General features: G+C 39.6%; 1 protein-coding gene across 1 annotated transcript in view; it reads right to left on the bottom strand.

Moving 5' to 3' along the window:
- The window catches only part of LOC139975684 (uncharacterized), a 113,097-nt gene that overhangs the window by 57,194 nt on the left and 29,921 nt on the right, over nucleotides 1-25,982 (bottom strand). Inside the window, exons 7-9 of the mRNA XM_071983794.1 lie at nucleotides 11,764-12,069; nucleotides 9,785-9,863; nucleotides 661-8,656 (exon numbers count right to left, since the gene is read on the bottom strand). Of these exons, the coding sequence (XP_071839895.1) occupies nucleotides 9,850-9,863; nucleotides 11,764-12,069 (320 nt within the window). The 3' untranslated portion in view covers nucleotides 661-8,656; nucleotides 9,785-9,849. Of the gene's footprint in view, nucleotides 8,657-9,784; nucleotides 9,864-11,763; nucleotides 12,070-25,982 lie in introns of the transcript that reaches the window.

The raw sequence follows: 25,982 nt of genomic DNA on the forward strand, positions 1-25,982 counted from the left end.
TAAAAAAATAATAATAAAAAAACATCTTGAAATAATTTATTGATAATATTTATGTGTATTATTCAATACGTTCTGCAGCTTGTCCAAGTGTATTGAATCATTATGATCGAGGTATATGGAACAAAAATCCGACCATGTTGATTTCCTAGTGTTATTTTCTAATAATTCAATAACAAAGTGGAATGATCCAACAACTCCGTGGAGTACATGCCGTGCTAAACAATGGAGGCGAGAAGCAAACTCCTGCCCCTTCACAATTTATAGAAGGAAATATATCTCTTCCTCCCATGCACCCCACACACCCCCCCCCCTCCCACCCACACCCAGAAACATTATTGCTTCTTTAAATGCCTGCTATGGCAATGGGATCCGATAAAATTCTGTGTATATTTTAAATGGCCTGAAGTCGAGGTTTCCTAAATGAAAAATAATCCATTACGAATCAGTAATGAATTTGTGACGCAATTTAATACATAACTGTCACAGGACACCATGTGATGACTGCCAAAAAAGCATTAACAGAACGTCAAAGTGCACAACGTAGTTTCAATAGCTGTCATTTATTTTTATCAATGAAACACAATTAATTAACAATTAAAATAGTCTAGTAACCATGCTCATAAGCATTTAGTTTCAGCTGGCGCTGTACCACTATATAACAAGAGGAAGTTATAGAATTCTAACTGCATATTTCTTTAGGTGATAAGAGTAGATAGAGTATGTGTTATTGAATGTTCTTGTTCCTTTCAAGTAGGAGATCGATTGTTATGAGCATATATTACAGAGGACAATATCTCGGGTGGAATGTCTTTATCTGTCTCTCTTATATACATCCAGCAATTGGTATTGGAATGACCTTGAACACCTGACCACCTTTCATTGACAGTCATCTGTCGCAATATCCTGTAATTGCAAATCAAACAACAATGAAAACCAATAATATAGTTACGGTGGTTCTGATGGAACAGACGAGTTGCAGACTGATCACGTTGGGATTCTTCGTCAAAATACCAATGCATAGAATCGCTTCTCTGCCTGCTGGCTAAGATCATGTGTAGTATCTGTTCCCTTTCGAGGGGTATGGTGATACACACCCGACGATGATCACACAGTCACAATCTCGATGCAAGGGGACTGGGGTTGGGAGCGGATCAGTCGTTTGGTAGTTTGGTAGTGTGGTTTTCGTGCCCAGGTTCTTTCCTGGGTGACTTTTCTGAGAAAGTATGCATAGAATAGCTTGTCAACTAGGCAAACATATAATAATTTGTCGAGGTGTGTACAATTCGCCTGTATCGAGAAGAATATGGTTTGGTATCGATGATTGTTCAATTAAACAACTCATTGTAAGATTGCTTGGTGGTGAATGAGATGGCGTAGCCTGCAGTAAAATAACAACCAGTTATAATCAGTTTGTCGGCTTGTCGAGACCTGTTTCCAAGGGCCGTTGTTATTCTGGTTTGGGGTAATAAAGGACCTACGGACGGTGCGACCGTTTTTACTTTTGTAGATGATTCGTGTTCAGTTCGGTGAGTGTGTGCAAAGGGGGGGGGGGTGCAGTTGTATGTTTGTAGTAATTGTTTGTTGCTATAGTTTAGTTAAAGTACGGGTAGGGTTTAGTGTTGAACGCATTTAAGCCGTGACGTTTTGAATTCATCTGGGTGGATCACGTAAACAGCACAGTAAAGTTACAACCAATAACAATCGGTTCCGAACCACTGAGAGTAAATATTACGTAAATACCCCCTAAGTGAGAATATCAGCATATAGGCCGGGAAGCTTGGTCTCGAATGAGTTGTAATAATTCTGACCAAAGTCGTTCATGAGGAATACATCTCAGATTTCTTACGATGTTTCTAAGTTCCTAATATCTGAAAACTATTAGTCTGGTTCCCTTAATTATGTACATAAGATAGTATATTGTAGTAGTTATTTTTTCTGGCGAGGTCATTTTTGCATTCAGAGAATTGTTATTTCTTCTTCATCTTTTTTTGATTCTCATCTACATGTTTCCTTTAAACTTTCTCAGCAGCCCTAGTCACCTCAATCAATTAGCATATTTTTGATACACCCTGCATAGTTTTATTCATTTATATTTATCTATATTCATGTTATCTCTCTGGAGTAAGTTTATGTCTTCGTTTTTATTGATTCAGTGATTGAAATGAAATTGAACTAGATTAAACACTTGAATTGTACTGAGTTTTAACGGTCAATACCGCAGTACACATTGACCGAAACTAGCGACTATCTTATGTTTGTGTAACTTAAGTGATACCGGGTTGATTATCTGAATTAATCAGGTTGTTATTTCAAGTTACCTTCGATTCGTCTCTTCCACTCCTTGTCTACTCAGTTCCGACGGTGGCGAGGGGAAGGTTAACGCTGCATATCCAATGCACTAATCCCCTAATGGTATTTGCATAGTGTGTGTATGGAAATGACTTTCAGCAAACACAAAGTTACCTTAAACATGTTGATGCTGTGTGTTGTTCACCAGTAATAATTGCTCCATTTAGGAGAGATATGGGTTGAATTCAGTGTTGAGGGGCTGCCATTTTGATGAGATAAAGGAGTATTAGAGATGACAGTCATTGCGGTTCATTTTAAGGGGCGAATATTCGCCGTCCAATTGTTTTTACTCTTTTAACTAACTATACTTTTCTATTCATTTTACGCAACTAAGAACCTTGGCGGTTGAGGGACTAGTGCATTGAGCCACCGTCCCTGACGGTATGTCTGAGGCGCGAAAAATACATTCCATACTTGTCTTACGTTTTCGGGAGATTATCCCAGCACCAAGATGTTACCAGGCGATGGAAGCATTGCCAAAGACCTTTATATTTTACTCTTATAGATTCTTATAAATGAAAAGCATTGCAAGTGCCCTCGATATTTACATTGTAAACTTTTTACAATAAGGTCTATGATACTAAAATGTCGCCCTCACATTCAAGAGAAAGTTATCTCTTGTTTCTGAATGACAATTTGTGGTCTTTAAGCTCCTACGTGTAAAATGCTTCTTGTATTTTGTCATTGACATAACGTCTTTGGGCTATTCTTAAAGGTTAATTAAAGATAGTTTTCACGTACCCAAAACAAAAACTAATATTTGTGAACGATAAGTGACACGCATTCCTTACGATTGGCCAATCTTATTATAATATGTGTATTAAAAGACTTTGATTATACACGTTGTTGATTTCTATTATTATTTTCATATGTCTTTTTAATACCTCACATTTGTTTATGGGTAGATGAAATTAACAAATTCGACGGCATGTTTCACAGTATCTATTAAATCTCTTTTAATAAAAGGATCTATATTATTTCTTGCTTCATCGAGTTATACGACTTACTGTATGTTGTGTGAAACATGGAATGTTAGTCCCTCCAATATTTCCTACTTTAACCAACTTTCTTTCTTCCATTTCGTTAATTTGATAGTTTTTTACCATCTTAAAAGAATATTAATAATGTCTTAAAGTCGCTAACTTTTAAACAATATTGTTATTTTACAACTGTCACGTCTTCCAAAATTCCTTCTCTTTTACAACGTTCTTATTTTCAAAGTTGGTCAGCCAGTTGAATTGGCCCTCTCATTTATTATAATATCACTTTCTACCCCAACATCATCTCTCAAGAATAGCTGCTGTCTCACAAAGATGGTTTTATTTCATATGTTCCTGTGTGCCTCGTAAGAGATATCAAACTATAAATTGGGGCGAATCCGTATTTTTTTTCAGGAACTGGATGAGCTCTTCGGTCGATGAAGCTGCCTCCCGTGTAGGAGGGAAGATTTGTTGGGAGCATCCTTATGTAAAATGGTGCAATCTAATGCATTTGTAAACTATAAAGTAGGTTTATTATTAAGTCTAAGCGCAACAGTACTAATAACTACTTTTAAATTGTGATGTTAGGTTGAAATAAGGAAGTAATGTACACCTCCACTCATAAAATCAGCTGCTGTGATAACAACATACATATGCGATCGATATAGAACTTAATATAGAGCAGTGTTCTACAGTTCTTGACTCGTAAGTAAGCTCACCGATGTCATATCGCCGATCCCGAAGAAAGATGATGAATGCTGCAACGAGGAAAATGAAAGAAAGAAATATCATTAATAGTTCGATAAGCAGTAACATGATTAAAGTTCTTCGAGATGAAACACAATTAGATCGCTTATCTATCAGTACGAAGTACTTATTCATCTCACCCGTTACATTTCTTTGAATACAAAATATGTGTCGCTGTAACGCCAACATGAATACATTTAAAGCCTGTTCATTACGCATTGCGCATTGTGTGTGTGAGACGCCCTCGCTCTCTACTCTAAATGAATGATATTTATTTAAATGATTAGATTATATATAATTACCTGTATTGCTCTAAATGGTGTAAATTTGTGAGACAAAACACAGTTAGTAGAAGCCTTAGCCAACCATTTCAAGTGAATTAGATGTATTTATTTCCAATTCTCTCAATCCGCTGAATTTATAAGCGTCATTAGGCTTTGGAAATAGACTAACCACAAATCACAGAGACTTCTGTGTAATTTTAATAGAGACATAGCAAATATATAAAGACGAGAAAAGTAAGATAAAGATGTAGGCAGACCGTATAGTGTGTGTCAACGTGGGGATGTATGTCGTCGTGACTGTGCGTGTCATGTAAAAAGAAGAACATATTATTCATATTAGAAACTGTTTCTCTTCTTCTCATTACACATGTGTTGGTTGACTGTAGACTACCTAGATGTACACCCTCATATAGTATTACAGTCATTATATTTATTACTCTCTTTTTACTCTACTTCAATGGAAGAAATAAAGTGCGTAGAATTGTGAAGAAAACGTTCGTTCTTTTCTTTTCGCGATAAATTCACCAAAATTGCTGTGTATTTCAGTTCAATGAAATCATAAATAACAAAACAAAAGCAAGTAGGATGCTTGATATTTGTGCTTTAATCTGTCACGGTTTTGTAGTCTGACTTTTTACCTGAAGGTCCTCTCACTGAGATTTGAAGTTTATCTTATCTGTCAACCACCGTAAGTTAACTTTTATTTAAAGTAGATTCTTAAAACCGTAGCTATTCCAGGTAAAACGAGGCGTTTTGGTTAGCACAGAGTGAAATGCTACGGTGGATAAGTGCTATACGGCGGATATCAGAGGACACTTACGGCGAGCAACCTGTACACCTTACCAATGAGAAATTGTCAGTTCATGAGAGGTCCGCGAAGTGCCCGATGAAATATGAACCTAGAGTCAAGGGAATCGGTGATACGGAGAATTGATATAAGATGATTTCTACCGCTGGTAGTTGGGTCATGCTTTTAAAAGTTGATCCTGCTTTCTATAGCATATCTGTAAATAATGCGCCAACCGCATACTGATCATCTGTAAAATTAATTTAAATAACTTAAACACCATTATGAAACAATGCATATAGATTGACAAATACTAAGCAATCTATCCAGACCGTAATACGCTTCATGAATTTGAATCACAAATAAAAAAAAACAAAACAATATGATAAAAGCAAAACCCAAATAACTAATTATGAACGCAAACAGCGCTAAAACATAAAATAATGAATTTTACTTGGTTACAGCGTAAACTAGTTCTCTAAAACACGACATCACATTGTCCCAAACACCATTAGGAAGAGATCCACAACCTTTTAAACACCTATAATATATCTTGAGTCAATAAAAAAAAAACTAATATCACAAAATCAGAAAGCACTCAAAAGGATATGTACAAAACCGAGGAAAGAAGTAACGGCACATCTGGAATCGTAAAGAATACTCATTCTGTCCTACGGAATAATCAATAATTTGAAATCTCTTTGACCTTAACGGCTAGCCAGACGATACCAAGAAAGGTCTCTTAAAGCAAAATATGATCAGAAATGATGATAAAAGAAACACATTGAACACCAAACGATTGTCTATAGAGTCTAGCACAAATACTAAAAATGATATTTCCAGAACCACAGAGACGTTTACAAACCCTCAACTATAATATACATAACGACGGAAAATACTTGTAATTGTCAAATGTCAGTATTCTACCATAAGGATCGGTGTGTAAAGGTATATTATATAATAAATGCTATCATTTTCTCTTCTCTGATTATCTTGTCATATAATACACTTAATTTTGAAATGGTGGTTGCCATTCATTTTCATTTAACAATTTAAATATTAGTTCAGCATAGTTATAGTTTTGTCTTTTATATTCGATTCAATGATAAAAAAGTCAGGTGAATATTCATTGTTTCCTTTTCGAATATAGTTTGATCTTGTATAGAATAAATGAAGGAAGTGATTTCATTTCTTGGTCGAAACAGTTTTGGGTAACTTGTTTTCGTAGGAAAGGTAATATAGACACTTATTCTGCTTCCTGGTTTTACTTTCATAATTCAGAGCATACTCATTTTAAATATATTGAAAGTCTTTTTTCTCATAACTGGCATTGGAAATGTTAACAATCTAAGTTGTGTTTATTACACAAGCAAATCGAAAATCCATTTAACATGACACTATTTCTTGTGAACCTCTGTTACATCAGAGAGGTGTCTCCAATACACCAATAGTTCAATTAAATCAGTAAAACAATATTTTGAAACTTCTTGACGCCTGTTTCTCACTTTCAGCTAACGCAGCTGTTTGGGCTAACCAAAGGTAATAACAAATACGCTGCGTTAGTGAGAGATTTGTGGGTTTCAGTTGTTGTTTACAGACTGGGATTGTTTTTGGTTCTGTTGACCTTTGGTACGTGTCCGTTTTCTTAGCACGTAAAAAGCGCACAATAACAAGATTCAAACATACACGTATTATTTGATACCACTTTACTGATTATATTAGTATTAAGTACTATTATATGATTTTAAATTAGTTTTAACAATATTCGGAGGTTTGATTGACGCCTGTTTCTCACTTTCAGCTTACGCAGCCGTTTGGGCTGATCAATGGCACGACATACATGTGGCGTTGCTGGGAGGGGGGGGGGGACAAGGGAGGATACGTGCCCCGGGTTTAGAGGGCGCTGTAATGGGAGAATGAGAGTAACAAAAAGAAGCACTCTTAGAAAAACATGAAAATTTTCCAGTTATATAATCTCAACTGAATGTAGTTGTTTTTATTAACAAATTTATAGATTGTGATTTCTCCAGTCCATTTCGACCGTTTTCTCTTTTCTTTTAATTCTGTTCTGTATTCTGTAATGACTACATGTCACGGTACATAAACAAATTATAATTATAATTTTACTTATCCAACCTAATCAACCACATTTTTAATAGAATTTTAATAAATAATGGCATTGAAAAAAAATTAAATTTAACTTAAACAGATGCTTTAAGCACAAGTATATATGTTATTGCACTTTTTTAATGGGTTCAAAAATAGTATTACTATGAAATAAATCACTATATTTTAAATGTGATGTAATAACAGCAACGTTGTTCTTATTTTGAAGTAGTTAATGACCTATCAAGAGAAGAAGTTATATTTGGCACAAATTAATCAAATTAGGAATTGGATGAAGCATGTCGTAATATATTTTGTTCATAAAAAAACACAATACGTTCTTCCTTCGCATAATTGTTTAAGTTTTTAAATGCATTTAACAGCCACTGCGAAACTCGCAATGGCATAAACTTACTTATTTTATTGTTACTCTTTTCGTAACTACCGAGCTGTCTGGACTGTGTTGAAAAGAATCCCTACAAAGAAAAATATCTGTTTATCCGAGACAGTCGTTAATCACTAAACTTATTAATGAGAGCATCATAAAAAATACTTTGTTTTTGTGTGGTTTGTTTCGTTATTAAACATTGTTTGAAATTGATTAAAAACAAATCAATTAAAGAAGTGATTTGTTCACGAATCAAAGCAACTATTCAAATCGTTAGCCTGTTTGTAGGAAAAACAGGAGAGAAATTACACTTCTATGTTTTACTTTCACAATTGAAAGCATGGTAAGTTTTAAAAAGTGGCAATTACATTTTCTCACGAATGACCTTTATAACCATTCTTTACAATAACCTTTTATAGTTTATATTAACTTTATTAACTTTGAATTAAATTATGTAGATGCTTTTCAAATGCTTTAACAAATGAATACGTCTATCGATACACAACAATTTGAAGCTCTCTTTGAATATTGTTTTACATTAAATGGTTCAGAATATAGGGTTAAGAACATTAATGTGATGATTGTATTCATTGATCGTTATAGCATTAAACTTATATTCGTGACACAAAATACCAGTTATAATGTTAGTGTTAATATTACACTAATGAATGTTACAGCAATAAAATATGCAAATACTGAACTAGAAATTTTCATAAAGAATGTCGCAGTCTTGTTTTCTTTAAGATACATTTCCCCGTTCAAATAACGTAATGACTTAAAGTAATAACTTACCTTGATCGGTTCTAGAGATGTTAAATTCACATATGTCATCGTACTGTGATGTAGAAAGGGACTCAAACTGTTCCTGGGTACAGATGCGTCCAATGGTTGAGTTCTGATCACAATAAGTAACGTAGACTAAAAGCTCTTTATAGTCCGTTATTAGCTGTGTAATGTTTCCGATAATCACAGCCCTCGCATTGGATTACTTCCAGATTTATCGGTGGAAACCCGTCTGTTATTGAACAAGATAGGGCGACGTGTTATAGGATGGAGATGAGGAGAGGCCTTGACAAATAAGAGGTGTAGAAGGCTGGTATAATGTAAAGAGTTGTTAGATGTGATGAGAGTAAAGTGTATACGCGAGTTATCATCAGTCTATGATATATGATAAGTAGAAACACCTGAGAGCGTTTTACTGTTCTTTAATAATTCACTGTTTATGCGTACATGGATGTAAACGTATTTGATACTTGAGTCTGTGAGGGATAAAAACACTGAAATACGAAAATGTTGTGAGGCAAGACAATCTTGACCTTAGAATACTTTTCATATATTTAATGAGACGGAATTGATCTTGTGCGTGATAGTAAGTTGTGGACTGCATGAAAAACGAACAACAACATTACAAGACACCCATGTCTCTTTTGTAAGCCGACGAGGAGTGTGCATAAGTTTAAAACATTATGCGGTACTATTACCAGCCCTGTCGACGGAGAAATTATTCCAACCAGGATGCCAAAAAGTATCACTCTCCCACGAAATATAATTTAAAGAGTGCTAAGCAATTTATTACTGCAACCCAATTTACTGGGCCAATAATTTCGGGAATATCCCCAGCTCACTCCTGCCTGTTTATATATATGTCTTTGGAACTTCCCAAGCACAACCATTAGAGTAACTGGTGATGGACATGAAGTCCAAGTGTCCCTGAGTAGCGACAAAGCCAACTGTTGAATTACCACTACACGAGGTAATATAAATTTTAAACACATTAAATGTTACCTTTAAGTGAATAATAGTGTTTCTCAAATTTCCCTCATTTCAATAACAAACAATTGGATATATTTGTCTGGTCTGGAACATGTCAGTTCAAAGTAAAAGTTATAATTCTGAAGTAAAGTAAGAGTTTTCATGTCACAGAGGAGAGGTGAAAGAGGATGATAAATTGTAAACATACGGTAAGTATGCTGTAGGAGAGTAGCATGTATAGTATTATGATCATAATCGACCAATGCCACAAAGTACGTTCCAGCATCTTCAGGTTGGAGGTTTAGAACTGTAAAACCAAAATCATAAAAATGCGATGAATAATTTTCAAGTGAGTAATTAAAACAAATATTGATTGACTATATATGCTCACCATTTGACCATAACAGCTCAGTTTCATCAAAAGTACGGGTAGATGTCACTCCGATGTGGGCGATCTCAGTGAAGTTCAACTGAAATCGAAGTATATATATATATATAATTCATATTTATATGAAAAGGTAATATCTCAGAAGGCAAAGTCACATCCCACAACAGAATAAAAACCTGTCAATGTGATAGCTGGTCCATCTTGACAATTAAAATTACAATCGATACACTCAGACACTGACATTTACTGGGACATTACGACGAGTAAAATAAAAAATTGTAAAATCTCCATTTGTAAAGATATCTGATCTTTAACAATGATTATCCTGTACGTTACGAACACCGCTGTCTAAATCTGCAGTGTCGTCTTTAACAATGTTTACGCTGTGCTTTAAAGCGACCGCCGACTAACTTTGCAGTGAAGTCTTCTTTCGATAGAAACCAATAGTAGACAGAAGGTATTCTAGAAGAGGTTAAGGATTGTGCGCATGCACGGAAGTGTTAACACAGGAAAATAAAATACTTTGGTCACAGTATTCAGTGAAATAATATAGGTATTTCTCAATTCATGTTAAGCTGTCTTCGGAGTGTTGATTGTAGAAGGCAAAGAACCAATGTTTATTTTTCTCGCTTATCCTTTCAATGCTCAGCTTACCATTTGTTACTCTCAGAGAATGGATGATGATAACAAATGTACGAGTTATCTCTTTTATAGTTTCCATTTGCAAACCATATGACTATATGACAGTAATGTGTTTATATACAGGTAAATATAAACTAAACGCTGGTTATGCGAAATAATCCTCTGACGCTGTACAAAGCTTTTGCGCCCGGTGCTTGGCCAAGTAACTTTTAAATGTTAAAGAATCGAAATTTCATTGATATTTCAATGAAATACTGCGTGAAATCTTAAAAAATGAAACGAAAATCGCCTTCAACCTGAAAAGCGAATGTCACACTGACAAGGTTGTGCAGAGATGTCGGTGGTTTTCTTAAAAAACAAACGGATGTGAACTGAATATGACAGAATGTTTCACATAGTGAACGTAGGGCAAGCAATGTCGCTTATTCCACTATTTAAATCTACCATGAGCCCACACTACATCTTCACCCATTCGACATATACCAAAACGGTAACAACAGTCCACTTTTTATTACAAAAATATGCTGTCTCAACTAGGTCACCACACAAAGGTTATAAGTATTTCCTAATATTTGTCCTAATATTTGTCCTAATACTTGTCATTTAGCCTTTGAAGAAGATCCTGCTAGAATCGAACGTCAGGCCAACTTACTTTTACACATTCTCCCACACAGGCTCTCTAGTGGATAAGCAGCTGGCTAACAGTTTTATTTTAGGCTCTAAGGTCAAAATCTTATGTGAATCATGCAATTGTGCCGTCTTCCATGGTTATAACATGTTCTAATGTAGCTATATCCGCCACTGTGTGCAGGGTCTCCGTTTCTTAAAATTGAAGACTATTAAACAACATAACAAGGCTTCTTTGTATCACTGTACTTATCAATAAATATCACTTGAAGAAAGTTCACATGTTTTTGTAAGTTAGCGTTGAACGTTTACAAATATGAACCTGGCAATGACAGGACAGGAATACCAGGAGGCGCCTGTAAAATGGAGCTTGGGATGAAAAACAAGAAGTCCCTTAACCATACCCACCAGCCCACCGACTTCGGAGCAACGCGTGCAAGGAAACACTGAGCTTAAAGTCATTTTGGATTAAAATTGGATACTTCAACATTAACGGGGAATAAGCAGTTAGAAAAGTAAAAGCTTCTGTTGGTGCGATTTAGTATTCAGAAATTGGTCTTGAATAGTTTGTTAAATTTGAACGATTCTTTTCTTCTTGGGGTGGGGGGTATATTTATATGTTAAGCGATGGCTATACAAATAATGCATAGACACTTTTCTCTTTCATAGCATTTGCGTACACGGTTGATAATAAAAAATGACAAGAAACTCACCTGGATTACTTTTAGAGATGTTAAACTCACATCGACCAGAATACTGCGGTGTAGAAAAGAACTCCAGCTGTTCCTGAGTAGCGATGCATCCAACGGCTGAGTTCTGATCACAAGACATGACGTTAATAGAAAGCTCTTGAATACCGTTATCATCCGTGTAATCTTTCTGAAAAGCACAGCCGTCGGGCTCAATCATTTCCAGATTTATCGGTGGAAACCCGTTTGTTATTAAACAAGATATAGTTATACGGTAAGAGCCAGACGAGGAGGGGCCTTGACAAACAAGAGGTGTAGAAGGCTGGTAGACTGTAAAGAGATGATAGGTGTGATGAGAGTAAAGAGTATACGGAGAGTCAGCATCAGTCAATGACAGACGATAAGTACCAGCATCCTCTCGTTGAAGGTTTAAGATGGAGAACGAAAAATCAGCCTTAGTAACATTAGCGCCGTAGTACGACAGATATTCTAGCATAACTTGAAATAAATATCGATTAACTGTATGATTCAGTCGTCACTGTATACCGTTGTATGAGAAGATTCCTTTAGAAGAAACTTCTCCGGTAGTACGACCGGTGAAGTTCATTGCCACTCGTAAACCGTATACATGTATATAAAGTTCATATATATATATATATAATCTAATGTAGTCTTCATTAATAGGAATATCCGGGAACGAGAAGTCACATCCTACAAAAGCGTAACATTCTTTTCGAAGTACTACTTCTTTATCTATGCAGTGAGAATAACAATCAGTGACGTCACAATAACATGATCCCAGAGAGATGCCAAGAAAAAAGAACCAAAAAACAAAAAATCATTCCATCTTAACAACTTTTAAAGATCCCTCGCGTCGGAGACTTGCGCCCGTAACTGTATGTTTGTAATACTCTCTAAATGTATAATTATCCTTGAAAGCATGCATTTAACGCATGTGTATATTGAACTTCAATTGCGCATGGCTGAAAATAGCATACATTTGAGAGCCTTGTATATCCTTTAAATGAATATATTTCTGTATTTTAATAATTACTTGTCAAATTCACTCCCTCTCTCTCTCTCCTGAGACATTCCTTCGTGACAATTGTCTTTTATTCTTGACAAGTTGTAGATATATTACATCTTTATATGTTAGGCTTAAGTAAAATCAAGTATAGTCTTTATTGACCTTTCATGACTCAACAAGGAGGATAAAAGTTCATGGATAAATACAATTAATTAATTAATAAAATACATGGTACATAGCTCGTTCTAAAGACGACATGAAAGTATATATTACATATTTTGCAGAGCTAAATGTTAGTTTTTCATACCGGGCTTCTCTGTGAACCGACTTGAGGAATATATGAGGTTTACAGAGAAACAGTGAAATGAATTTAAAGGACCACTAATATAACGGCTTACTCAGTAAGCCTCATCTTACAATATAACTTCAATATGAGCTATGCAATATTCTTTCTCTCCAGTGCAATTCTCTCTCCCCCAACATGTACCCCATGGAAATTTCCATGCGTATTTAAACAGAACGATTCCGCTAACTTTAAATCAATCTCATTCTACACGGATAGCATTCAAATACTGCGATAACATAATTCATCGAAATTGAATCAAAGTGAAGACAAAATTATCCATGTCATTGCCATTTGTCTTTCCTACTTTCACCCAATAGTCTAGGTCCGGAAAATCTATGATATCCATGGGGCAGCTTACCAAACAGACGGTATGTGTGTTGTAAGAGAATTGGACTGTCAGTCCCGTCATAGTAAATCTCTGCTAGGTTAATATGATATGTTCCAGCATCTCCTGGTTGAATGTCGATGGATGCCAGAGCAGGTAGCCAACTTGGAAAAGATAGCGATCATAAGTATGGTGTTCATTCCACCGGAACGTACCAGAGTAAAGAAAGGGACCTCTAGGAACAGTATCATCGGTAGCCAGTTCGGTAAAATTCAAATGTAATCTTAGTATATATATATATTTATATTCATATGAAAATGAAATACTTGGAAATGATAAGTCACAGCCTACAACCACATAACAGTCTGTTGAATTTACTATAGGTCCATCTTTACAGTGATAATCACATCCAATGTCCTCAGAAATAGACAACGCGATAAGAAAAATAAAGGAATAATATAAAGTACACAAAAAATCCATATCGATATATTACGGTAGAGTGACAATTATTAACAGTAATTATGATGTGTGTAGTAACCGCAGTCAATGCAAAACTGTTCGCAAATGTCTGCAAAGCGATGAGCGCTGTTTATCATCAAAACAGAGAGTCGTTCTCAAGTACTGCCTGCACATTGGCACACTTGTGTTGGTTTTCAATGGAATAAAAATGAAACTGATCAGGATGCTAATGAAATGATATCCCTATAGTTAGGTCACAATGAATTCATTTGAAACTTTAGTTTTAATAATGTTTTAGCTATTTTTGCTGATGTAGTCTGCTGATGTCTGTGGTGATATACCGAAATTGAATTTTTTTTTTAAATTTTATTTTAACATGCAGTTCAAACATGTTTTGTATCTTAAGCTTATAAAAGATATGATTCATGTTTAAGTGGTGATATTCAAATAAATTATATTTTACTCAACTCGGTTCAACACTGAAGGAGTAGTACTTACCACACATATTTAAGCAAGATTTTAAGGCTCACACGAATACCAATTTGAGACAGTTTTTTTCTTATATTCAACAAATTTACTAAATCTACTGATTATTACTCAAAATAAGACTGCAATTGTCAAACTGAGACTCCATAGATTTTCCCAATATTCATTTGTGGACCACATTACCCGTCAGGCGTTTTAAGCATGCAATTTTAGCCATCTTGAAATGTTTTAGTCATGAAATTCCATGTGTATTATCCAATAAGTTCGGTATTTTCTTCAAATTTAGTATATCATTATGATCGAGGTATATGAAACTAAAATTCGACCATGTTGGTTGCCTAGTGTTATTTTCTAATAAATAAAAAAAATAGTGGTATGATCCAACAACGCTGTGAATTACATGCCGTGCTAAGGAAAATTAGCTTCCTCGTTACGTCAGCATCAATAATGGCCATCGCTTGGATGTTCGAATACATACACTGAGTTTTACACTGACACTTAATTAAATCTAGTTACGGGGTTTTCCTTCAAACGCCCTAACATTACTTTTCATGTTTGGATCACATGTTGACCTTACTTATGATACAAACATACTTGTGTTTGTGCTATTTTGAAGGGAAAAATAATTTGGAGAGATAGATGCGATAAAGTTTTTAAGGGAAAATTTGCCAGTTAGCAGGCAGTCCTGGAGGCGGTGAAGTGTGACATTCGCTATCAGGTTGAAGACGATTTTAATTGAACGGGTGGTTGGAGGTCTGCCTCTGCAGGTCGGCGGGCGTTTATACTTTTTTGGCTCGCTTGACTTGAGTTTTTGTTTGTTAGAATGGGATGGATGGGTAGTGCCACTTGGCCGTGACGTTTTGGATCCCGCAGGGCGGGTCACCAAAAAATATATACTCTACATACTCTACATTCTATTGGGTTCGTGTTTATGTTATCCAAGATTCGTGAGCCGTTCTATTGAATTCGGAATTCGTTTTTTACAATAAAATCAACCTCACGACGCGAGTTCACGAGTCTTGAATGAATATACGCAAAAAAAAGTATAATGCACAGTATGATATATTACCGTCACTGAACTGTGTGCACAGTTATTATATTAATGGGCCCACAGCACATGTGTGATGCACCCTGTACGAAACTTCCACTATGCGATGTTATCGATCAATTCCTTCGCGAAAAAAATTCAACCAAAGTAGATCATACAATATTAGTGTGCTAAATATTTTTAAACCAATTCCAAACATATCTACATATATTTATGAAAATCTTCGGGTAATTTTGCACTTGTATATCTTCGCTGCCAGTGAGCGGTAAGAGGGGGTGGGTATCACTGCATCATTTGTATCGTAAAGTCACATGTGATATCTTTTTAACTATTTAGTTTTATCGAACAAAGTTATTTATGTTAATCTATACGTTACTATTAATTAAAACTTAAACTAGGTACCGGTACTCATTAGCATTTAGTCTCAGATGGCGCTGTACCACTGCAAAACAAATGAATTATTAAATTCTTACCTCCTATTTCATAAGGTGATAAAGAGTTTATTGACAATGCGTTCTTAAATGTTCTTGTATAGTAGGAGTTCGTCACCCATACACTTATTAAAATAACTAGTGTTTAACTGTTCATGTAGTAATCAATATTATTATTCGGCCATTGATTATATTTCTGTGCATACAGTTCTACATTTCAAATCAAATATTCTATTGTTGTGTTATCATATATAACAGATGACAATTTTTTTCCAGTGGATCTTCATCTGTCGCTCTTGTATATTTCTTGGCATTTGAATGACCTTAAACACCTGACCACCTTTCATTGACAGATATCTGTCGCAAATCAAATAAAAATGCAAACAATAATATAGTTACGGTGGGTCCTGATGGAACAGACGAGTTGCAAACCAAATGCCTTAGTATAACCCGAAATCTAGTGAAAATACAACATTTGTCGTGTTGTCCAGTTACGTGCAACACAACAACTGAGCACGTTGGTATTCGTCGTCAAAATGCCAACTTATGAATAGAATCGCTTCTCGGTCTTTTGGCTAAGATCATGTGAAGTATCTGTTCCCTTTCGATGGGAATGGTGATACACACCCGACGATGATCACACAGTCACAGTCTCAATGCAAGGAGACCGAGGTGGAGAGCGGATCTTTCGTTTGGCAGATTGGTTTTCGCGGCCAGGTTCTTTCACTAGGCAAACATATACTAATTTGTTGAGGTGTGTACAATTTGCCTGTAACTTAAGAAACAATATACTATCTCCATTACTGGATATCAAACATCGTGTCGTTATTTCATTGTATCGAGAAGAATATTTTTCAGTATCGATGATTGGTCATTGCAAGATTGCTTGGTGATGAATGAGATGGCGTAGCCCACAGTAAAATTACAAACAATTGTGGTTTGGAGTTGTCTTTTTTGGGCTGGTTTGTAGAGCTTTGTTGTTTTGGTTTTGTTGGCCTTTTTGTCCGTGTCCTTTTCACGTTACGTTGAACGCTGCATTGTATACGTTTGTGGGTTGGTGAGAGGTTTCTGTTTGTGGGATTTCGGTTGGGTTTTGGTGGTTGTTTAACAGACTGGGATTGTTTTTGGTTTTGTTGACCTTTGGTCCGTGTCCGTTTTCTTTGCACGTAAAAAGCATAGAAAATTACGATCGGTTTGTCGTCTCTTCCAGACCTGTTTGCTCGGATTCGGGCTTAGTGGGAATGGAGGGTCTGTGGTAGGAGGGGAAGGAGGGGTGCCGAGCGCTTTTACTTTTGTATTCAATTCAGTGTTGGGGTTGGTGTGGAGTAATTGTTTGTTGATGATAGTTTTAGTTACTGCACTGATAAGGTGTGGTTTTTAGTGAGTTTTAGGACGTGACGTGACGTTTTGGATTACGTAACAGCACAATCGGTTTCGAACCGATGGATGCACCGTATAACGTACATCCCCTCCCCCCCCCCCTTCGTGGAGTGCAGACGTGTTTTTCGCTCTCGCTCTTCATCTATTACAGCTGTTATTGTACTGTGCTGTGCTATACTTCCCGCCAGGCGGGTGTGATAGCTTGTGTTCGTGTTCGTTTGTTTTCCTCAGTTCGTATATCGTTTGTAGTTTCACTATCCTGTCTTTAGTTCGTTTGTTTTTTGTTACTCCCCTGTGGCCTAGCCACCTTCGGTATCATGGCATCGCGCCGTGATTCTCGGATTGCTAAGTTGTCCTTCACCGGTGAACAAGCGGTTCCACCGGTGCAAGTTTTCAGTTTTTTGAAGAGTAACGTCGAGGGGATGACAGTTACTCCATACGAGAGATCCGTATGGGTAACTATCATCCACGTAGGAATAGAGGTGCGGCAGGAACTTGTCGTAACGGTTTTGGGTCGGTTTGGGGCTGTCAAGGCTGCCAAAATGTGCTCCTATGCACAGGCCCCTGGGCTGTTGAACGGGCACCGACAGGTTCGGATCGACCTGACACAGGACATTCCCTCCTTCCTGTTTATAGCAGGGCATAAAGCCCACGTGCGGTATCCCGGTCAGCCCCGTACCTGCTTCAGGTGTGGGGAGACCGGGCACGAAGCCAAGGGCTGCCCAAATAAGAAATGTGGGCGCTGCCTTCGTCTTGGACATGATAGCACCGCTTGCCCAAACGAGGTTGTGTGCTCACTATGTGGGAAGGAGGGACATGTCTTTCGCGCTTGTCCCTCCTCTTATGTCTCTAGGACTAAGAGTGGGGTAAGTCGAGTTCCGACGCACCTACTGCTTCACGAGAGGAGGGGGAATCTGGTGGGATTTTACCCTCCCCTGCACCTGGTTCACCCTCCCCCGTCATTGCAGACCCCAACCCCGTGCCCGCACCGAGAAAGTCTCCACCAGCTTCCCTCATCAACTCGTCCAGTTCCGTCCCCAGTCCGCCGCCGGTATCGCCAGATACGGAGGCTTTGTCTGACGGAGACACGGTGGTCATCGATTCTCCGGAGGCTCTGTCTGACAGCGACTCCGGTGAATCGGTGATCAGCGAGCCGAAACGTGCCACTGGGACGAGCTGGTACGACGAGATGGGGGAACCCTCTCTTAAAAGGTCGGCTTCAAGTGACGACTCGGACGACGATATGTCGGCGTAGTTTTGCCCCATTTCCCTCTCGTGGCCCATACACTTTCAGTTGCCACTTTGAACGTGAATGGCATGAGGGATCATCGCAAGCGCAGTCGCATTTTCCAGTATTGTAAATCAATGGAGGTCGACTGCGTTTGCCTGCAAGAAACACATATTTTGGAAGAAGATGTCCCTCTATGGGCTTATGAGTGGGGTGGTGAGCTGCATGCTTCGTTTGGTTCGTATTCATCCTGTGGCACTGTCATCCTTCTGTCAGCTCGTCAGGCGGTTTGTGCCACTAGAGTGGAGACGGATCACGAGGGCCGATTGGTTTGCATTCTATTCAAGTATCCACAGGGTAACATCTCCATTTGCAATGTGTATGCTCCCAATCGGCCTTCTGCTAGACGAGATTTTTTTAACACGCTGCCTTCCTTTGTTCCTGGTAGTGCGCCGTGTGTCATGGTCGGAGACTTTAACTGTGTCCCAGACTCGGGTCTTGACAGACTCGGAACTTCTGTGTCTGCTAGTCCTGACGCTGGAATCACAGAGCTGGACAGATTTACTTCGGCACACCTTTGGCCGATGTATGGAGGCATATATACCCGTGTAGTACGGGGGAATACGTGGGTGAGGCCGAACGGAGAAGATGCCTCCAGGATAGATCGGGTGTATGCGCCCGTGAGTTTTAAATTTTCGGGTTGCGAGACGCTCAGCTGTCCGCTCTCTGACCATGACACTGTAGTAGCACGTTTTGTTTTGCCTTCCATTTTCCCGATCGGGAGGGGCCTTTGGAAGCTTAACTGTCGGATTCTTGGCGAGGCAGAGTTCCGCCAAGGTTTCGAGACCAGGTACAAAGGATGGCAAACATTGAAGCCGGCCTTCGCCTCTACATCCCAGTGGTGGGATGATGTCAAGTTGCGCATCAAACGCTACGCAATTCAGTATTGCGCGACCCGCGCACGGCGTCGAAGACAAAAATTCTCGAAGCTGTGCGCGGAGGTCAGGTTTGGCGACCCTTCGGCTGTCATCGCTTTGCAGACGGTGCCCGCGTCAGGGCCCGTGTCGAAGCGGTGGAAGCCGAGGAGCGCCCATCACTGAGGTTTTATCAGTCCGTAAGCTCATCGGCGGGTGACCGACGCGTCCCATCTGTGCGCGCTACTGATGGGACCGTGGTTAGTGACCCTCTCGGCATTGTCCGCGTATATAAAGATTATTATTCGAGTTTGTTTACGCGTGGCAATGTCGACTTGTCGGTACAGGCCCATTTGTTGAGGGGAATGTTAAAAACCGTACCCCACGATGTCAATGATATTTTGGGGGGGGGGGGGGCGGAATAACCACTGTTGAGCTTTGGAAGGCACTTTCGAAGATGAAGAATGGCAAGTCCCCGGGTTCGGACGGGCTTCCGAGGGAGTTCTACCGGGCCTTCTGGGCAATAATAGGACCCGACATCAGAGCCGTCTTCGAAGACGCCTTCCAAAACGGACTGTTAAACCAAAGTCAACGTCTGGGCATGATTACTTTGCTGCCCAAGTCTGGGGTCCCCTTGAATCCTCATAACAAGCGTCCGATCACCTTGTTAAATGTGGACTACAAGTTGCTGGCTAAGGCTTTGTGCAACCGCCTTGCACCTGCTATGCCGCATCTTGTGGGTGATCTCCAGACTTGTGCAGTGAAGGGTCATTGCATCCAGCAGAACTTGTGGTTGATGCGCGACTTGACCGACTTTGTTATTGAGCGTGATCTGCCATGTGCATTGGTGTCTCTTGACCAGCAGAAGGCCTTTGACATGGTTGATCGCGGTTTTTTAATGAAGGTTTTGGAGACGTTTATGATGCATCCAAATTTTCGTAAATGGATTTCTGTTTTGTATCAGGAAAGTGTCAGTTCTGTAATCGTAAATGGGTTTTGTTCGGAGGTTTTTGACGTAGAGAGGGGTGTGCGCCAAGGGTGCCCTCTGTCTCCATTACGTTATGTTTTGTTTAGCGAGTCGCTCTCTCGTCTTTGGGAAGGGACTCCAGACTTGCCCCATTCGTTGTACCAGGGGGTGCCAAAGTGAAATGCAGTCAATATGCTGATGACGTCACGTGTGTTGTTTCAAGTCTGGGCTCCTTTCGTGCCCTCTCGCAGGATTTATCTATCTTTGAGAGAGCTACCGGGCGAAGTTGAATCCGGGAAAGACAAAGGGCCTTCGTCTTGGTAGCTGGAGATACAGAGACTTACCATTCGGTGCGGCGTGGTCGGATCAGAATATCAAAATTAATAGTATATGGTTCGGCTACGATGCACCTTGTGATGTCACCTGGAACGAGAGGGCTGAGGTATTTGAGAGCAGGCTCGAAACTTTTTGCACCCGCTGGCTTTCGATCTTGGGGAAAGTCACCGTTATTAATCGTTTTGTTTCGCCCATCTTGTGGTACCCGGGCGCGGTGTACCCAATTCCGCGTCGCGTCCTGGTGCGGTTGGAGAGAGCGATATTTTCATTCATTTGGTCGGGTGGTACAGAGCTTGTCAAGAGGGCGGTATTGTACCAAAAACTGGAGAAGGGGGACTTGGGGTGGTTCATCTGGGAAGTAAATTAACCTCTTTGTTATTTAAGCAACTGTTTCTAGCGGTGACTGACCCAGGGTTGCCTTCTTCATATTTTGTACGTTTTTGGGGCGGATTGCGCCTGCGTCGATGGGTCCCGGCGCTGTTTAGCAACAGGGAACCGCAAAGTAGTACTCCAAACAGGGTGGTGCGTGCCATTTGCTTCGCTCTGATTGAGTTGCCCCCTGTTGACCTGTCACAGCCGGCCCTCGTTCACAGTTCGTTGCTGGATAGGGCCTTGAATGCAATTTTTGTACAGGGACGTCTTTCTGCCGAAGTATGGCGTTCGGTGCCTTCGAGGCACGGTGCCTTGGTGACCAACCTTAAAAGGTATCATTGGCGATTGGGTGATGGACTGTGCCCAAGGACTGGCTGTGACAGCTTAGAGAGTACCGCTCATGTTTTTTCGCATTGTTGCTTTGTTTTATACTTATGGGAGTGGTTCCAAACCTGGACCGACCGTGTAACGGGAGACCGTTCATGGTCGGTAGGACAGGGCTTTATATCATATGGGGTAGACCCTCCAGTTTGTTCGGTTGCTGTATTGCATCTCATTATTTTTGTTTGCTCTATTGTGAAAAAACATGTTTGGCGGAATAGATGTGATGTGGTTTTTAGGGGGAAGGTTGCCAGTTGGCAGGCAGTCCTGGAGGCGGTGAAGTCTGACATTCGCCTTCAAATTGAATGCGATTTTCGCCGTTTATCTGGGGCTGCCTTTTTTGGACGGTGGTGTGCTGGGGAAGGCTTTTGGTTTTTTTTTTTTTGCGTGCGGGTCGTCCTTTTGTAGTTTTTTGAATGTTTCAGTGAAGGGGGGGGGGGGGGCGTATGTTGTCTTTTTTGGCTCGCTTAACCTGAGTTTCGTTTTTCAGAATGGGATGGTTCGGTAGTGCCGTTTGGCCGTGACGTTTTGTATCCCGCATGGCGGATCACGTAAAAAGCACACGGATGTGAACGGAAAAGGATAGAATGTTTCTTACTGTAAACGAAGGGAAAACTATGTCGCTCATCTGCCTTGTCCCCTCTCGTAATCTAAGATCAAGCTCTTAATTTTTAATATCTGAAATTAAGTCCAAACATGTTTGGGGGGATAGGTTATTTATTGTTTTTGCCCCTCGCTTATGGAACCAACTCCCCTAAAAAATCAGACAAGCAGCTACTCTCTCTAACTTTAAGAAGATCATCAAATCCAACTTAATGACAAATGTAATGCTTTTATGTAATCTTGACCCATTAAGTTTTTTCTTGTCATTGGTTTGTGTTATTATGCATTATTTGTACCATTTCTAATTGTAAATTGCTCCATGAACATTATTTGAGTGGTGTGATAGCATTATAAGTCGTATTATTATTATTATGAAACCACACTACATCTTCACACGTTCGACACATCAAAACAAACAAAAACAACAACAACAACAACAACGGCACTACTGAATCTTCCCATTCTGATAAACGAAACTCAAGTCTAGCGAGCCAAAAAAGTAAATATGCCCACCGACCTGCAGAGACAAACCCCAACGACCCACTGAAACATTCAAGAAACCACAACGACGACCAGCACGCAGCGAAACGAAACACCCCTCCCCAGCACACCATCGTCCCAGATAAACGGCGAAAATCGCCTTCAACCTGAAGGCAAATGTCACACTTCACCGCCTCCAGTACTGCCTGCCAACCTGCAATTTCCCCCTAAAAACCACACCACACCCATTCCTCCAAATAAGCCCCCCCCCCCTCCCCCACAATAGAGCAAACAAAAACAACGGCGCAACACAGCAACCGAACAAACTGGAGGATCCACCCCACATAAAACAAAGCCCTGTCCTACCGACCATGAACTGTCTCCCGTTACGCGATCGGTCCAGGTCTGGAATTACTCACACAAGTTTCAAACTGTCACAGCCGGTCCTTGGGCACAATCCACCACCCAATTGCCAATGACACCTTTTCAGATTGATCACCAAGGCACCATGCGCAACTCTCCAGGCAAGATCACGGAGACTGCAACCATTCAGCCTTGAATGCACCGAACGCCATACTTCGGCAGAATGGCGTCCCTGAACAAAAATTGCATTTAAGGCCCTATCCCGCAAGGAACTGTGAACGAGGGCCGCCGTGACAGGTCATCAGGGGCCAACCCAACCAGAGCGGAGCAAATGACACGCATCACTCTGCTTTGAGTACTACTATGCGGTTCTCTGCCGCCAAGCAGCGCCGGGACCCATCGACGCAGGCGCAATCCGCCCCATAACGTACAAAATATGAACAAGGCAACCTTGGGTCAGTTACCCCTACAAACAATTGCTTAAATAAAAGAAAGGTCAATTGACTTCCTAGATGAACCACCCCTAACCCACCTCTCCCCGGTACATTACCGCCCTTTTGACAAGCTCTGTACCACCCGGCCAAATAAATGAAAATATCGCTCTGTCCAACCGCACCAGGACGCGACGCGGAATTGGATACACCGCGCCCGGGTGCGAGTTTTTTTTATGCAGGTAGGTTCGTACTATTGTGTATATTGAATAGCCAATCACAGCCAAGTTCATTTTGACGTCATCATATACGACATGGAAAGCATGAAAAACTTAATATTTAAAGTCGATAAGTTCAACCTGACGTGCTAGCCTGATGCAACAACAATGCTGCAGTAATCTCTAGCGAAGCTATTCCTTTAGCTTTAGCCATTTTGGAAACCTGGTAAGAATTTTTTGCCACAAATTTCCTATCTTAGTGATCTTCTTAACGTATCTTTGTGCATACGATTTGTTCAGGGAGTAGTTTTGCAAAATTTGCAGTTGACACAAAGTATTATTACTTAGTCATTGAACCTGCATAAAAAAAAAACTTGCCGCCCGGGTACCACCAGATGGGCGAAACAAAACGATTACTAACGGTACTTTCCTTAATCTCGAAAGCCAGCGGGTGCCAAATGTTTTGAGCCTGCTCTCAAATACCTCAGCCCTCTCGTTCCAGGTGACATCAAAAGGTGTATTGTAACCGAACCATATACCATTAATTTTGATATTCTGACCCGACCACGACGCACCGAATGGTAAGTCTCTGTATCTCCAGCTACCAAGGCGAAGGCCCTTTGTCTCTTCCGGATTCAGCTTTGCCCCGGTAGCTCTCTCAAAGATAGATAAATCCTGAGAGAGGGCACGTCATCTGCATATTGAACGCATTTCACTTTGGCACCCCCTGGCACAACGAATGGAACAAGTATCGAGTCCCTTTCCAAAAGACGAGAGAGGACTCGCTAAACGAAACATAAAGTAATGGAGACAGAGGCACCCCCTCTCTTCGTTAAAAACCTCTGAACATAACACATTTACAGATTATAAGTAATGCCTCATTTTTCCTTATACTTAATTTATACTGAATTTTGAAAAGTACCTTGTTTAGTCTCTTAGGTCAAAAACCAAATATTTAAATAGCTAATTCAAACTTGTTTTTACTGGGTTTCTCTGTGAACAGACTTAGCTTGCCCCCCTCCCCCTACGTGTCTGGTAGTGTACGATTTTGAAGTGGGTGGTACTTTTTACGTGACCCACCATGCGGGATACAAAGCGTCACGGCCAAACGGCACTAGCGACCCATCCGATACTGACAAACGAAACCCAGGTCAGGCGAGCCAAAAAAGTACAAACGCCCACCGACCTGCAGAGACAGAACGCCCAACTACCCACTCAAACATTGTATCCCGCATGGCGGGTCCCGTAAAAAGCACACGATTTTGAAGAGGTTTTTAGTACCTGACAGATATGTGAGGTTTACAGCAGTTATATTATTGTCAATGACCACTAATATCACGGCTCACTCACTAGTCTAACTATATATTGTTTTACATATGGGCTATACAGTATAATTCTTTTTCTCTAGTGCAACTCTCTCTACACCAACCCGTTTCCCTCTCTCTTATTTTGGGAATTTAAGACTATGTTATTTAATCGTTCCGATAACTCTAACTTGATATCGATATTCACGGATACCAAACAATTATTAAATATTGCAATAATAGAACAATTCGAGTTTGATTCAAAGTGAAGATGTAACATAACAGTTCATGTCATTATCATTTCTTATTGCCCTCTTATTAAATACCTAGCTCCATGTAATCTATGGTATTTATGGGGTATATTACTTACCAAATATACGGTATGTGTGTTGTATTAGAATCGGACCGACAGCCCCGTCGTAATAGTCTGTCCCCAACAGGCTGACGTGATAAGTTCCAGCATCTCCTGGTTGAATGTCTCGGATTCGGAACGAAAACTCGTAAAAGTCCCCCGATAAATTCCAGAGCAGGTATTCAACTTGGAATAGATAACGATCATAAGTATGATCCTCATACAACCGGAACGTACCAGAGTAAAGAAAGGGAGCTGGAGGAACAGCACCGTCGTTTACCAGTTCGGTGAAGTTCAGATTTAATTTAAGTAGCTTATATTTATATTTGTATGAAAATGAAATATTTGGAAACAATAAGTCACAACCTACAACCACATAACAGTCTGTTGAATTTACTGTAGATCCATCTTGACAGTGATAATCACAATCAATGGCCCCAGAATGAGACAACGTGATAAGAAAAATGAAAGTATAAGATAAAGCAAACACCACTTCCATATCGATAGATTACGGTAATGTGACTACTATTAACAGTAATTACGATGTATGTAGTAACCGCAGTTAATGTGACACTGTTCACAATATGTGTGAAAAGTGATGAGAGCTGTTTATCAATTAAAACATAGAGTCGTTCTTAATTACTGCCTGCACATTCGCACACTTTTGTGGGTTTTCATTTGAATAAAAAATGAAACTGATCCGGATGCTACTAAAATAAATCTTTGTTTCAACCACTTGTTTCTTTTTCTTTTCAATTTCTGATATAGTCTGCAGATGTATATGGTGATGTT

This window comes from Apostichopus japonicus, chromosome 11 (genome assembly GCF_037975245.1).
Source record: "Apostichopus japonicus isolate 1M-3 chromosome 11, ASM3797524v1, whole genome shotgun sequence".
NCBI classification, from domain to species: Eukaryota; Metazoa; Echinodermata; class Holothuroidea; order Aspidochirotida; family Stichopodidae; genus Apostichopus; species Apostichopus japonicus.